The 13,926-nt window shown below is 59.0% G+C and overlaps 1 protein-coding gene across 4 annotated transcripts; it reads left to right on the plus strand.

The window, feature by feature from the left end:
* Positions 1–868: 868 nt before the first annotated feature.
* On the plus strand, positions 869–13,518 carry CDK5RAP1 (CDK5 regulatory subunit associated protein 1). Of its 4 annotated transcripts, none has more exons than XM_030532902.1 (14): positions 869–948; positions 2,203–2,520; positions 3,734–3,837; positions 4,318–4,352; positions 5,928–6,028; positions 6,211–6,421; positions 7,140–7,260; positions 8,029–8,259; positions 8,477–8,574; positions 9,479–9,534; positions 9,952–10,082; positions 10,792–10,941; positions 11,594–11,734; positions 12,229–13,518. In XM_030532902.1, exons 2-14 carry the CDS (start codon positions 2,232–2,234, stop codon positions 12,307–12,309), a joined length of 1,749 nt encoding a protein of 582 aa, XP_030388762.1. In that variant the 5' UTR covers positions 869–948; positions 2,203–2,231; the 3' UTR covers positions 12,310–13,518. The 4 variants fall into 4 exon arrangements, with proteins under 4 accessions (XP_030388762.1, XP_030388764.1, XP_030388763.1 ...); XM_030532904.1 differs by having other exon boundaries at positions 882–948; positions 2,230–2,520; XM_030532903.1 differs by lacking the exon at positions 869–948 and adding an exon at positions 1,563–1,836.
* The last annotated feature ends 408 nt before the right edge of the window (positions 13,519–13,926 follow it).

Below are 13,926 nucleotides of genomic sequence, written 5' to 3' on the forward strand. Positions count from 1 at the left end.
GAGGGGCCCTGGCGTGCCCGGTGATTGCACCGCATGCTCTCCTGCTGGGCTGGTTTCGCGGGGGTGGATGATCGCTCTGCCATGCTGGAGGGGGAAGCTCCGTACTCGGGATCCGGGGATGGTGATTTCTTTGCCGCACTGCCAACCCCAAGAGTTCAAAAATCACGTGGCAAGCACCCGAAATCCTGAGAGTTGTTTGTTTCTGTGCCCGGCAGAGCTGGCCGGCGGCACACGGTCATGCTCTCACCTTGGCCCATAAGCAGGCAGCCAGACACGGGCTGACTTTTAAAAACAGAGGCAAGAGTCTGACGGAGGCGCTGAGAGAAGCGTCCAAGAGCATCGAGAGTGAGAGCCGGGCCACGCGCTCAGCCTGGGGGGGAGACGGCGGGAACCTGGCCAGGATCTGTGGCCTGGGAGTCTACCCACAAAAACCACCTCAGACTAAGTATCAGAGGGGGAGCCACGTTAGTCTGGATCTGTGAAAGCAGCAGAGTCCTGTGGCACCAGCATGAGCTTTCCTGGGTGAATCCCCACTTCGTCGGATGCAAGACTCAAATTCCCGGGATCGTGCATCCGACGAAGTGGGGATTCCGCCAGGAAAGCTCATGCTCCGACACGGCTGTTAGTCTGCAAGGTGCCACAGGACTCCGCTGCTCTCAGAGGCTAACAGACGGGCGGGCCGGGCCGGGCCGGGCTCTGCTGGGTAACGCGCTCTGCCGGCCGCAGGGAGGAGCGGGGCTTTGCCCACAGGCACCAGCCAGGGACTCGGCCGCGGCAGGAACCTCGGAGCCGGAACTGCACCTGCGCGCGCGGTTGCCGGGGGAGCGAGTTCTGCGGGACACGCGATGGGGCGGTGAGCGCGCGGGTGGGCGGGGCCTGCGGCTGCTCTCGCGGGTGAAGCCGGGGCGGCCCCCCCCACCCCGCTTTGCCGCCGGGACCTGTCACGGGGTGAGGGGGGGACCCGGCGCGGGGGTGTGAGACCCGCTGCCCCGCGCAGGTCCCTTAGCCGGGGGGGCTCAGACTGGGGCCGGGGGGTGAATCCATAGCGGTGTGTTGGGGGGGGGGCACCCGGCAGCTCGCTGTGTGAGGGGGGGGACCCGGTGCGTGGGTGTGAGACCCGCTGCCCCGCGCAGGTCCCTTAGCCCGGGGGGGCTCAGACTGGGGGCCGGGGGGTGAATCCATAGCGGTGTTTGGGGGGGGCGCTCAGCAGCTCGCTGTGTGACCCGGTGCGGGGGTGAGACCCGCTGCCCCGTGCAGGTCCCTTAGCCGGGGGGCTCAGACTGGGGGCGGGGGTGAATCCATAGCGGTGTGTTGGGGGGGGCACCCGGCAGCTCGCTGTGTGAGGGGGGGCACCCGGCAGCTCGCTGTGACCCGGTGCGTGGGTGTGAGACCCGCTGCCCGTGCAGGTCCCTTAGCCCGGGGGGCTCAGACTGGGGGCGGGGGGTGAATCCATAGCGGTGTGTTGGGGGGGGCGCTCAGCAGCTCGCTGTGACCCGGTGCGGGGGTGTGAGACCCGCTGCCCCGCGCAGGTCGCTCTGCTCGGGGGCTGCCTGAGCCCTGGGCCATGCAGCGGGTCCTGCCCGCCCTGCACCACCCCCCCCGGCCCCGGGTGCAGGGCCCAGGGTTTGGGGATGCCCCCGGCTGCAGCCCGAACACAGGGTGCATCTGTCGTGTCTCTTCCCTTTGCTTCCTGCCTGTCTTTGCTGGGGCCCTGCACCTCAGTCCTTTTGCTGACCCACGGGGCCCCCTCCCCAGTTCATCCCTAGCCCAGGAGACACGTGCCTGCCCTGCATGGGGGGCAGGATGGGCCAGCTGCCAGACTGGACCTGACTTACAGTGAGACCTCCCCCCACCCTCCTTTTTATGCCCCTCTCCATTTGCACCCCAGGGTGCACATCCCCGGAGAACCGTGTCTCTGACTCACTGACAATGACGTACGGCCCCGATTCTGCAGCTTGCTCCACTTGGGCAGGTGCCAGCGCTGGCCTGTAGCCCCACTGGCGTCACCAGCCCCCCGATGCTGCAGCAGGAGCGTCGCCCCTGTTCTGAAACACGAATGCTGGGAATTTCGATCATTTGATAGTTTGCTGATTCCGGCGGGGAGGAAACGGGTTCCCAGGCGTTTTGCATCTGATCAGTTTCCCAAGACAGGGCGTGAAGGGGGGCTGGCTAGTGAACAGGCTGCTCTCTGGGGTTTTGCAGGGTGTCTGGTCTCTTGCCCATCTGCAGCGATGCTCCTGCCCTTCAAACACGTCTCGGGAGCTGCTGGGACCTTCCTCTGGAGGCGGTTGTCCTGGGCAGCGCGTTCCGAGCTCAGAGCTCGCGTGCCCACCCGGGGTTGTGGCGAGCGGAACAGGCGCCTGGAGGACTTTAGTGCCCGGCTGGCAGCAGGGCCAACGCTGCAGCATTTCTTAAGAAACGCGTCCCCACCTCAGGAAACTCGCCCTCAGCTGGCGGAGGAGCCGGAGGAGCCAGAGCCCTATCTCACCTCCAGTATCCTGGAGGAAGCCGGCTGGAAAGGTCAGTGTTACTGCCCCTTCTTGGCCCCACTCACCCCTTTCCTCAGGACTGGCTCACACCTCCTCTTTGCACCAGCTTTCTGTCCTCCCATGCACCTGTCCCCAGCTCCTGGGCATTATGACAGGCCGCGGTTGTGGCAGAGCCTGGCTGTCAGTGACCTAGCACCAGGCTGGCATCGGGGGCTAGCGAGTCTCACCCTGTGCACCAGGGACCGATGGGCCAGTGGAGCCAGGCCCGGGGCTAGCCAGCTATGAGACTCGCTGGGAAGTGCCCAGTTCATGCTCTTTTGTTTTTCTGAAATGAGGAGAATGAAGCTGCTCTTTCCCCTGTGCCCGGAAGTGGGGGCTGAGGAGCGGTGCCCAGCTCTTCCTGTTGGCTAGTCATTATGGTGGTGACCAGGCACCCGGCACAGCCGCCACTAGGAAAGTAGGAGTGTTTGTGCACGTTTCATAGCACGTGCGTACTGTGCCTCTGGTTGCTACAGAGGGAATCGCTGGTTATCAGGAGGCACCAGCCGAAGAGTGGTGCTATGAGCATCCCAAGAGTGCCGCGCTGTTAGGGGGCTGCAGAGTCTGGGCCCACGGCATGAGGGGGAGACGCTGTAGGGCCTGAGGCTGCCCAGAGCCAGTGGTAGGGATTGCTGGCAGCCCTGGCATGTCATTGATGTGGAAGAAGCAAACTGGGAGGTGGTGGCAATTCATGTGCTGCCTGCGTGAATCGGAGCCCAGGTGGGAGAGCAGCAGGGTGGCCGGGAGAGGAACAAGACAGAGCCAAGCGTGACAGACGGGCTGAGTGATGTGATCCCGTCTCCCTCGAGCATCTGGCCCCAGAAACTGCTGCTTCTGTGGAGCCAGTTGCTTTACTCCTGCAGGGCAGGTAGAAGGGGCTTGTGCGCTCAGGGTAGCGGGTCCAGGCCTAGCTGGGGGCTGTGCCCACGTGGTCAGTTTGTTACATCCTTGGCCTCCTTCCCATTCCGGCAGGATTCCCACCCTCACTAAGCAGCTGTCGTTGCTGCAGGTTGACAGTGTTAGGGGTACAACGTGTCTGAATCTTCCAGCAGACCGCTGAGCAGGTTTGCACAGTGGGTGAATCTCCGAATGCCCCCTGCAGTCAGCAGTGATGGGTGCGGTCTTCCTTTGCCTGCTCTGCGTGGTCAGGATTTGGCCCCATCTGTCCTGGTCATGCCCAGGAGCTGCCTTCTGTTTAATTGCAGTGTATCTGGAGACCTACGGTTGCCAAATGAACGTTAATGACACCGAGATTGCCTGGGCCGTCCTACAGAAGAGTGGCTACCTGCGGACACACCGGCTGGAGGAGGTATGGCCCCGTGTTTGCTGTCCTGACATACAGGGTGCTGCTCGGGGAACCCCTGGGCCCATGTCTCCCAGCCTGGGTCCAGAAGCAGCTTTACATTAAGGGTCTGATATCCTCAGTGGGGTCTTCTCTGCAGAGCACCCTGCCGGTTCATGTGCTAACTCTGTGGGAAGTCCTGCTCAGCAGCTGGAATGGAATGATGTGCTGGGCACATTAATAAAACTTGATTTATATTTTTTAACTGTTGCGTCTGTCTTGGCTGCAAAGGGGGTTAGGCCCAGCCTGAAGCAGGTGGCCGGGCTGTAACTTTCAGCCATTCCACGGCGCACGCTGCCTGTATTCCGCTCTGGGGAGAGTCGTAGCGATTCCCTTGGTTTGCTGAACTAGCTGATGGCCGTGATGCTGGCTGTGCCTGGATTCCAGCTTGCATGGAGAACTGATCCTCCTCCTCTCATTTCTTCTGTATTGTCTTCTTCACTGTAGGCAGACGTGATTCTCCTGGTCACCTGCTCTGTCAGGTAAGGAACATCGCTTTCTTAGAAAGGGTTATTTGGAAACCATGGAGAGTGAATGTCCCTGAGTGTCGGAGATCAGAGCTGGGAGCTTGGAGACCTGGATCTGCCCACTAGATATCTAAAGAGCTGAACTGACCTTATTATAGTGCTCACCTTGCGGCACATCGGCATCCAGGTCTCCCTGGTCTCTGCTGTAGCGCAGCCTGAAGTGAACATAACGTGTGTTCATGTGATGACTGCCATCCTGGCTGACACGCTGGGGACTGAACTAGGACCTCCCGAGCTAAAAGCCAAGTTGCTGCAGCCTGAGCTAGCGAGAGAACGTTCTGAGCTGGAATCTGTGACGGAGGGGGCCCTATAACATTCACCAGTGGGATACACTTATAGCCGCGTTATACAGAATGAAGCCCCTTTTTTTTTTTACTACTTAATCTGCATCTGGTTTTGCTTCTCTGCATCCTGCCTCTTTTCTCCATCTCCTCACGTGGAATGGAGTTAGGATGTGGGCTGTAGTTCAGTGCTGGTAGTAAAATTGCATGCGGTTTCTGAACGCATCGCAGAATGCTCATTGTCAGCTGTGATGCAGTTTGTGTCACCAGTTACGTCCGATTCTTTCTCTGAAAGACCTCAGTCTCGCTGATTAAGAATCATTTCTGCAGTGTAGCTGCAGCCTACAGGCAATACCTGTGCAAGCAAACAAAACAGCTCTTGGTGACGCAATGCCGAAACAATGCAATCTGTCTGCCGTAAACAGTGCGCACCCTCAGGCAACCGGCCCAGGCTGAGGTACACTGTAATGACAAATATCCTCCCTCACTCTCGGGGGAGTCAGGAGGGGGAAAATTGGAAAAGGTTCTGGAAAGAACGACAAGAACAGTCTGAGGTTTGGAAAACAGGCCTTCTATTGAGTTATTTAAGAAGCTCAATCTATTTATTTGTACCCAAGAGAGGGTACGGGGTGGTTTCAGCATGGTATATCCCACGTAACCCGCATGGAGAAGAGGTTTTGGAGAGCAGATGGCTCTCTGATCTAGCAGGACAAAACCTCATGAGTTCAGTGGTTGGAAGATGAAGCTAGACACATTCAGCCTAGAGATCTGGTGCAGGCTTTTATCGGGAGTAGGGGATTAACCATCAGAACAATTTACCTGGGCATGTGCTGGGCTCTGGGTCTCTTGCATGCCCAAAGTCAGGACTGGATATTTGCCCAGTAGATCTGTTCTAGCTCAGCACACACTGTGGGCTGGATGCCAAGGGCACGGGTGAGGTTCTCTGGCCCATGTGACAGGCCAGCTAATCATAAGAGTCCCTCCTGGCCTAACCTAGGACAGCAGGGGGTTGATGACAGTGGACACGGTTCAGGGCCCAGGCTGCGGAGATGGGGCTGAGCTTGTTCCCTGGGCCTGTCACACACGTGGGTGTGTCACTCGGCAGCCCTGTGCCTTGTCTGTGAAAGGACACTGATAAATTTCCCTGCCTCTCATTCCTGCTGTTCAACAAGTGCCTGGGGCCCTTGGCTGGGCGGGGCAGAGGAAGAACCATCAGCATCACTGACTGCCGTTTCTCATGGCTCCCCAGGGAGAAGGCCGAGCAGGTGATCTGGAACCGCCTGCGGCACCTCACAGCTCTGAAATCCAAGCGGCTGCGGTCCCAGGCACCTCTCCGCATTGGGATTTTAGGTACCTGGCAGTAGGTACAGCATTGCCGTGGCAAGGGGACAGAGGGTGTTACATCCACTGTCAAGGGGACGAAAAGCTGCATCCCAGGACACTGGCTTCATCGGGGGCACTGAGCCTTCTCTGACGGGGAAGAGCGGGCTGTTGGGTGGGGTCAGACACTGACTTTTCTCCTCTGGCCACAGGCTGCATGGCCGAGAGGCTGAAGGAAGCGATCCTGCACAAGGAGAAGCTGGTGGATATCGTGGTTGGCCCTGATGCTTACCGTGACCTGCCCAGGCTGCTGGCTGTGGCCAAAACGGGCCAGCAGGCTGCCAATGTCCTGCTCTCCTTAGATGAGACGTATGCAGATATCCTGCCTGTTCAGACCAGTCCGGATGCCACCTCTGCGTTTGTGTAAGAGCCGAGGAGTCTCTCTCCCACCTGCCCTGCTCTGCAGGGCTCTGATTTCGGAGAGTCGTGGGGAACCAGACCTTAGAGATGGCAGAGACTTGCGAGCTAGTGTCTGTACCGTGCTCGTCCCTGGCAACGCAGACCCAGGCCATCACCCCGCTGATGCAGGCCTGTCGCCTGTTGTACCTGCTTTATCCTGGTGATCGGACTCCCACCTGCCCTGGCAAGGCTGCCCGACAGTTCAGACCGTCAGGGATCTTTTCCTAATAGCCAGCTTTGGTTTCCCTTTCAATGCTTTGTCCCACTACCCCAGCACCATTCCAGACAATTCCCCTGCCTCTGACATTGGCACCTCTCCTGGGTGGGCAACTGTCTCACCCTCCCTGCTCGTAGCTGGACACCCAAGTTGTGCGTATTTTATCCTGCCTTGTACGTCGCCTCTTCCAGGGCACCTCCCACCCCGTCCTTGTTGCTTTTCTTCCCGTTGGCGAGTTCCTTTCTGAGACAGAGCCGCCCAGCTGTGAAGCCACATTCTAGGTGTGGATGCGCTGTATGGGTACAGATAGGCGGTTACCGCCCTGCCCTGGGAGGGAGGAGGACATGGGCACCTCCCGCGTGGGGCAGGCTCACCCAGAGGCACTGGGTCCAGGTGGGGAGCATGCTTAGCCAGTGGCTCTGCTAGTGTGACTGGTGCCCATTCATCAGCATGTCCCCTCCACAGATCTATCATGCGCGGCTGCGACAACATGTGCAGCTACTGCATCGTCCCCTTCACCCGCGGCCGCGAGAGGAGCCGGCCCCTGGCCTCCATCCTGCAGGAAGTGAAGGTGCTGTCTGATCAGGTGCGCTGTCCTTTGCACCCCGCCCGGCCCAGCCCCGGGGCCGTGCGAGCTCTTTGGTCAGGCTGCTTGGCTGGGCTGCCGTCTTTGTGCCAGCAGTCCCAAGTGCCGCGCTGAGCCGAGGCCACGGGCTGCGTGTGGTGATCAGCCCCTCCGGGGATCAGCGATCCCATAAAACTATGGCTCTCCCTATGGGACATCCCAGAAGGGAGTGACCAAAGGCTGTTTCCTGTCCACCCCCATTTCCCCCACAGGGAGGGGCCCTTGGCCTCAGGCATTGAGGGGGGTGCTGGCTGGCTGAGGGAGTTGTGCTGTGCTGGGGTACAGAGTCAGCCACCCATGCCGGTGGCATCCCCGAATCCTTCCCATCTGTTCGATGGCCCATGGGAACAGGTTTGATGGTCTCAGGCTTGTTCTGGTGCAGAGGCGTCCGCGTCACAAAACCTCCCGTCCGGTCTTTGCTCCTGTACGCTGGACAGTTTCAGCCGAGAGGCCAAGGCTTGACAAGGCCATGGAGCCGGAGCTGCCCCTTGGCCCTCGGGGGCATCCCACAGGCAGGGCAGTGAGCTCGTCCTGCTACTCCTGGGGCTCTGGTGGGTCTGCGTGAAGAGCAGGCGTCAGCCCCCACCCCTTCCCGGCAGCGTACTGAACCTGCCCCCTTGGCCATGGCTTTGCAAAGCCAGGCTTGGTCCGGAGGCTTGGCTTGGTTTAGCTTGCTGGCTAGGCTGGTATTTCCCTTTGTGACTTGTGCCCCCTTGTCCGTCTCCACAGGGGGTGAAAGAAGTGACCCTCCTGGGTCAAAACGTCAATAGCTTCCGAGACACCTCCGAGGTCCAGTTCCGCTTGGCAGCCGCACCTGGCCTGAGTCGCGGCTTTAGCACCATCTACAAGGCTAAAGAGGGGGGCTTGCGCTTCGCACATCTGCTGGATCAAGCCTCCAGAGTTGACCCGGAAATGCGGATCCGCTTCACCTCCCCGCACCCCAAGGACTTTCCTGACGAGGTGCGTGCGAAGGGGCTGCGGGATTTCATCTCCTCGCCACGGGAACGGCAGCTCCCCCCAGAGGGAACCAGCCTGAGATCACCCCCGGCAGCTGGTGCTAGCGGGAGCTGTGTCTTTGCAATCGCTCTTTGCTCCCTTTCGCGTAGGGAGGTTGTTCCCTTTGTTTGGGCCAGAGCTGTGCAGCTCTGTGACCACCCATCCGCTCTGCTCTCGGCAGGTCCTGCAGCTCATCCAAGAGAGGCACAACATCTGCAAACAGCTCCACCTCCCGGCCCAGAGCGGGAGCTCGCGAATCCTGGAGGCCATGAGGCGAGGGTGAGTCTGACTGAAGGGACATGTTCTGGCCTCGCTGCCCTGCAGCCTGCCCCTCGGCTCGGAGATAGGGGAGCAGGAGCCTTCTGGGGGCCACCGTGCCTGCCAGACAGGAGCTCAAGGAAGCCACATGATGCACAGACGTGCCTGTTTGCGAGTGTGACGACCATGCATTGGCCAGGGCAGACACGGGATGGCAGCACAGGCTAGTTCAGAGGCCTGGGTGAACAGTTTAACACCCCCCTAAACATTTTGGAAGTGAAGGGGGTGGATTCCGGCAGTGCCTCTCCAGGCCTGTCTGCGTCTCAGTCTTGACGTGGCAAACCCGCGCTGCAGTGACGCTCAGCGCCTCTCTGAGCAGTGCTCACTTCTGTTGGCCAAGTTTCATTCCATGCACTTTTGGTTCTCCCCTCACGGTTGGTGTCTGTGGGGAGGGCAGGTGCCCCCCTCTGCGTGGCTCCCAGACAATTGCAGTGCTATGTGTTGTCGCCTTGAGCTTTGTCAGGGGCATGTTGCCCGCCTGGCAGGGAGGGAGATGGAGGAGACACACTTTCCCACTCCGGGACGTTTTGGAGCATGAGCTTTCGTGGTTGAATACCCACTTCCTCAGATGCATGACATGCATGACATGCATCTGAGGAAGTGGGTATTCACCCACGAAAGCTCATGCTCCAAAACGTCTGTTAGTCTATAAGGTGCCACAGGATTCTTTGCCGCTTTTACAGATCCAGACTAACACGGCTACCCTCTGATACTTGACTTTCCCACTCCACTCCTCTTGAGCTTTGGGTCCAGCTAGAGGAATCCCTGGGTTTAGGGGAGACCCTGCAGATGCTGCTTTTGTTTCCTGTCTCTGTGATGAGGTCAGAACTTCATAACCAACGCATCCGTGTGCTTTTCCTGACAGCTACACGAGGGAAGCATATTTAGAGCTCATACAGCACGTGCGGGATTCCATTCCAGGTAGGGGTTTCCTTTCACCTGGATCTGACCCAGCCACTGCTGTCCCACTTCCCCTGCTGGAATCTCTCTCTCATCCTCACGCATGCGCACGGGCAGTGGTGCTGGGATTGGCTAGATTGGGGTTCGGGCTTTGCATTTGCAGGGGCCCATGGGAAGAACCAGGATGTTCCTCCAAATGAAATGAGGTCAGCGAGGTGGCCTGCCTGGCCCTCGCCCGTTCCTCAGAGAAATGACTGTGCACCAAAGCCAGCCTCCGGCCTCACTCTGCCCTCGTGCATGCTGGGAAAGAGCCCTGGCAGGGAGGGTGGATGGGGAATAAAGCTGCTCCTAGCTGCCTGGGTATCCCCCTCTCGTCTATGCTTTGTGGGGCGAAGGCTTTGCTCCCCAGCTGTGTAACCCTGTGCCTCTCGGTGCCAGGAGTGAGTCTCAGCAGTGATTTCATCGCTGGCTTCTGCGGTGAGACCGAGGACGATCACCAGCAGACGGTGTCCTTGCTCAGGCAAGTCCGCTACAATGTGGGTTTCCTCTTTGCCTACAGCATGAGGCAGGTGAGTGCGGGGCCCGGGGGAGAAGCCTCGAGCATGGTCACCCTCGTCCGGGTCAGTTTGTTCCACCCTCCCCAGTGAATGGCAGTGACTGTGTTACCGAGCCCCAGTCTCTTGCACTGTCAGCATCCGTGGGGTGGGCTGCCCAAGTGAGGACCTTCCCAGCCCGTGGGACCTATGGTCATGGAGCATGAGCTGATACAGTCCAGCCCAGCAGAGCAGCCCATGGAGCAGCCTTTCCCAGCCGCAATGCTTGCCTTGCTCAGCACTTTCCAGGTGCGAAATGCAGTGTGAGCATCCAGGCTGCCAGCTGGGTGAGCTGGTTTCGCAGCACAGTTTGCACCCCAGCTGAGCACTCGGGGGCTGACCACAGTACATTTGGCTTTGCTGGAGGGGAATTTTGCAGATGCAGCACATAGCCAGGTATCCGCCCCACTGCAGGTGGAGCCGGTCGGCTTTCAGAAGCTTTTGGCAGAAGAGGCAGAAGGTCTCTTGGTGGCCATGCCAGGTGGAGGGAAAGAAGGCGGGAGGTTGGCAGTGGCTGAAGGAGACAAAAGAAGATAAATCTCCTCGGGGTGGGCGTTAACTGGCCACCTGTGAAAAGTTTGTCCTTCTTTGAATGGCATCTGAGCCCCACTGGCTCAGACAGGACGGGGCTCCTGCCCCTGGCATCCTGGCCGAGAAGGGGCTTTTAATCTCTTTGTTGTTTCAGAAAACTCGGGCCTATCACCGGCTGCTGGACGACTTGCCAGCCGAGGTGAAGCGTAGGCGGCTGGAGGAACTCATCTCCGTCTTCCGGGAGGAGGCCACCCGGGCAAACGGGGCCATGGTGGGCCGCTTGCAGCTCGTGCTGGTGGAAGGGGTGAGTGGAACTTTAACACCACGCTGGGTCTGCTTCCCACCCCCGGCCCAAGAGGCTCTGAGGCCATTCGACCATTCCACCTCCCCGGCACATATGCCCTCTAGTCAGGGCCGGCGATACGTACTAAATAAGTGCCCTGCTCTTCAGAAGTGCAAAGCAAAATACTTGGATGCACCCGTTAAAAATCAGCTCACTTTTCTGTAGGGACGTAACTCCAGGCACCTAGTTTGGAAAATCTTTGCTTTGGAGAGGTCCTGAAATAGGACTGTTGGGAGGCTGCAGAAGAATTATTTCAGGGTGTGGCTGCAGGGGATGCTGGTCAGGTGACAAGAGCCCAGACTGGAGGAGTTGGTGAAATACGTCTGTCCGTTGGATGTGTTGCAGACAGATGTGAAGGCAGGGTCCTTGCCCTGAAGAGTTGACAGCCCTGATGGGGGTGGAGTTTAGATATGTCTCAAGTTGGGCACCCAAAATGAGTGGAGGCTTTTTGGCTGCCTCCCTCCTAGCACAGCTGCTGCAGCCAGAGCTCTTTGCTTAACGACACGGAAGGTGGATTTTAATGTTGGCCACAGCGCTCAATCCCTGGGCAGCAGAGTCCAGCCGTGAGTTGGGGTTGATGCTGTGCAGATAATGTTCCCTGTCCTCCTCCCAGCCCAGCAAGCGCTCTGCCGCCGAGCTGTGCGGTAGGAATGATGGAAACATCAGAGTGGTCTTCCCCGACACGGAGATGGAGGACGGCACTGACTCGGGGGCTGTGGTGAGAGCCCAGCCAGGGGACTATGTGCTGGTGAAGGTGAGGCTCGTGTGGCTCTCATTTCCAGGAGGGAGCTGGGCGTTCAAAGGGCTGGGGCCAGCTCTCCCTTTTTGCGTGTGCTTTTTTGTGCTTGCAAATGAATAGTGAGCACAAATGTAAGTAGACGAGCTGCGCTGCTGCCTGCCTGGTGCTCCAGCACCATCCCCTGCTGGGGGGAGATGCCAGTTCCTCTTCCAGGGATTCTGGCATGGCTGGGACCTCCCACCACTGGCAGCGCTGCTGCCCTGCTCTCTCCAGTGCCTTCCGGGATGAGGCTGGGAGTTCAGACACCAGCAGTGCGCTGTCCATTGCTGCTGGGCGGGACTGGAACTCCAGCGGATGTCGTCCTTCAGCATTCCCTGTCGGAAATCCATCTGACCTGCAGAGCTGGGCCATTGCCCTGCCCCATGCAGCCAGCTCTCCTGAACTGTTCCCTGCTGTCACTCCACCTCTCCCAGCTCCTCTCATGACTGTTCTGTGCTGCTGCCTTTCAGGTTACCTCCGCCAGCTCCCAGACGCTGAAGGGAGTTCTCTTTCGCCGCACCACCCTCAGAGAATCGGCAGCACACCGCTGACGCCTGCCTGCGAGCAAGGGGCAAGTGACCTTTCCCCAGGGAGGAGCAGGGCGTGCTGGCTGAATGGAGGTGCAGACGGGCGTGGTGTTTAATCCCAGAGATGCTCCCTCAGCTGGAGCCGTGCAAACTCCTGAGCAAAAGGCAACGGACACGTACGCACACGCTGGCCTTGGCAAAGCTGCTTTGAGTCATTCGAAAATTGCTGCCTCCAGGAATTGCTTTTTCACTTGCTGTCTTGGCTGTACCTCCCTGGGCTCAGGGGCAGTTAACACCTCCCCTCCCCCAGCTGTGCACCTGCCAGAGTTCAGCACCAGGGGCTGGAGGTCTCCGCACCCAGCGACTTGCGGCCTTCTCCCAGGTCACCTCCGTAAACTCTGCAGGGAGCCACTGACATTAGGAGCTGCAAAACTCCAGTGATTGCTCAAAGCCCGAGCAAGGGCAGCAGGAGACTCTGCAGAAGGTGGGGCATGCCCTGGTGGTTAAAGCAGGGGCTGGCAGTCGCTACTCCTACAGCTGACAAGTAACACCTCTGTTGTGCCAGTGGGGCAGTGAGAGCCCTGCGTGAAAGGGGAGCGGGGAGAGATTGTTAATGTGCTGTTTATAAAGTGCTGGGCAGATGGGAGCAGAGCAGAGGAAGTATTGCTTTTAAATGCCCAGCTGAGGGGTGAGCTGTGGGGTGGGAGACAGATTGCAGAGCTGCACCCTGCTAGCTGTGGGAACCATCCAGGCGGCCCAGCCCTGCCCTGCACTGGTCACTTCCTGTCCAGGCCCTCTAGAGCAGGAGGAGATAGGAGCTGAAGGGCAGCTCTGCCACCTGGACAATCCCTTGTAGCTGCGGAGTCCGGGGGTAGCTGGGTGAAGTGGCTGTTAAGGCTGAGCACTGGTCTGAGTCGCGATGCAGCGCTCCCTTTCGTTTCCGTGCTCTGGATTCCAGGTGGGCTAGTGTCATCCTCCTGGGCAATTTCGCAGGAGTAGGGAGGCAGCCTGAGCTGTTTAACTGGGAGATTATTCCCGGCAATCTGTGCCCAAGGAGCTGTTAGCATCCAGTAGAATCCCAGACTGACGTGGGAATTCCTCGCTGCTTTGTGGGACAGAGCAGGGCTTTGAAATGGAATCGATACCTGTACCTGTCAGGTGGGAGTGAGCAGTGGGTCGCAGGATGTAATGTTCTGAAATGGGAGGACATTGATAAAAGATTCACACCTCTTATGAAGTGTGTGTTGTTTTTTTCACACTGCCACAAGCTAAATACTCTAGTGAACTTTGTATGGAAAATTCAACAGCTCATCTCCCTGTAAAGGAGGAAGGAATTGACCCTGTAACTGGGCCCCACCTGAGCGCCCCCAGCTGGGCTGCAGTGAGTTCAGAGCCGTGCGTCCCCGAGCGAGGCAGCGGGGTTATGGCCAGCTGGAGCCTGCACGGTGCAGGAGTGTTGGAATTGTGGTGGAAGGGTGAGCAAGGGGCAGAGCCTTCAGAGCTTTACTGGGCATGGGGCAGGGTGTGGGGTGGAACCCAGGGCCTGACCCACAGATGCTGCCAGCTGGAGGATGAGCATCGGATGTATAGCTCTGGGGCTGACTCACACAGCACAGCCTGCGAGAGCAGAACCGGATCGGG

The sequence above is a fragment of the Gopherus evgoodei genome, chromosome 14, assembly GCF_007399415.2.
Source record: "Gopherus evgoodei ecotype Sinaloan lineage chromosome 14, rGopEvg1_v1.p, whole genome shotgun sequence".
NCBI lineage: Eukaryota > Metazoa > Chordata > Testudines > Testudinidae > Gopherus > Gopherus evgoodei.

Excerpts from the sequence above, each read along its gene's own strand:
- CDK5RAP1 (XM_030532902.1), top strand. The coding sequence starts at position 2,232 with ATGCTCCTGCCCTTCAAACACGTCTCGGGAGCTGCTGGGACCTTCCTC. Across the intron at positions 6,029-6,210 it reads TCTCCGCATTGGGATTTTAG|GCTGCATGGCCGAGAGGCTG; the intron begins GTACCTGGCAGT and ends CTCTGGCCACAG. Across the intron at positions 6,422-7,139 it reads GATGCCACCTCTGCGTTTGT|ATCTATCATGCGCGGCTGCG; the intron begins GTAAGAGCCGAG and ends TCCCCTCCACAG.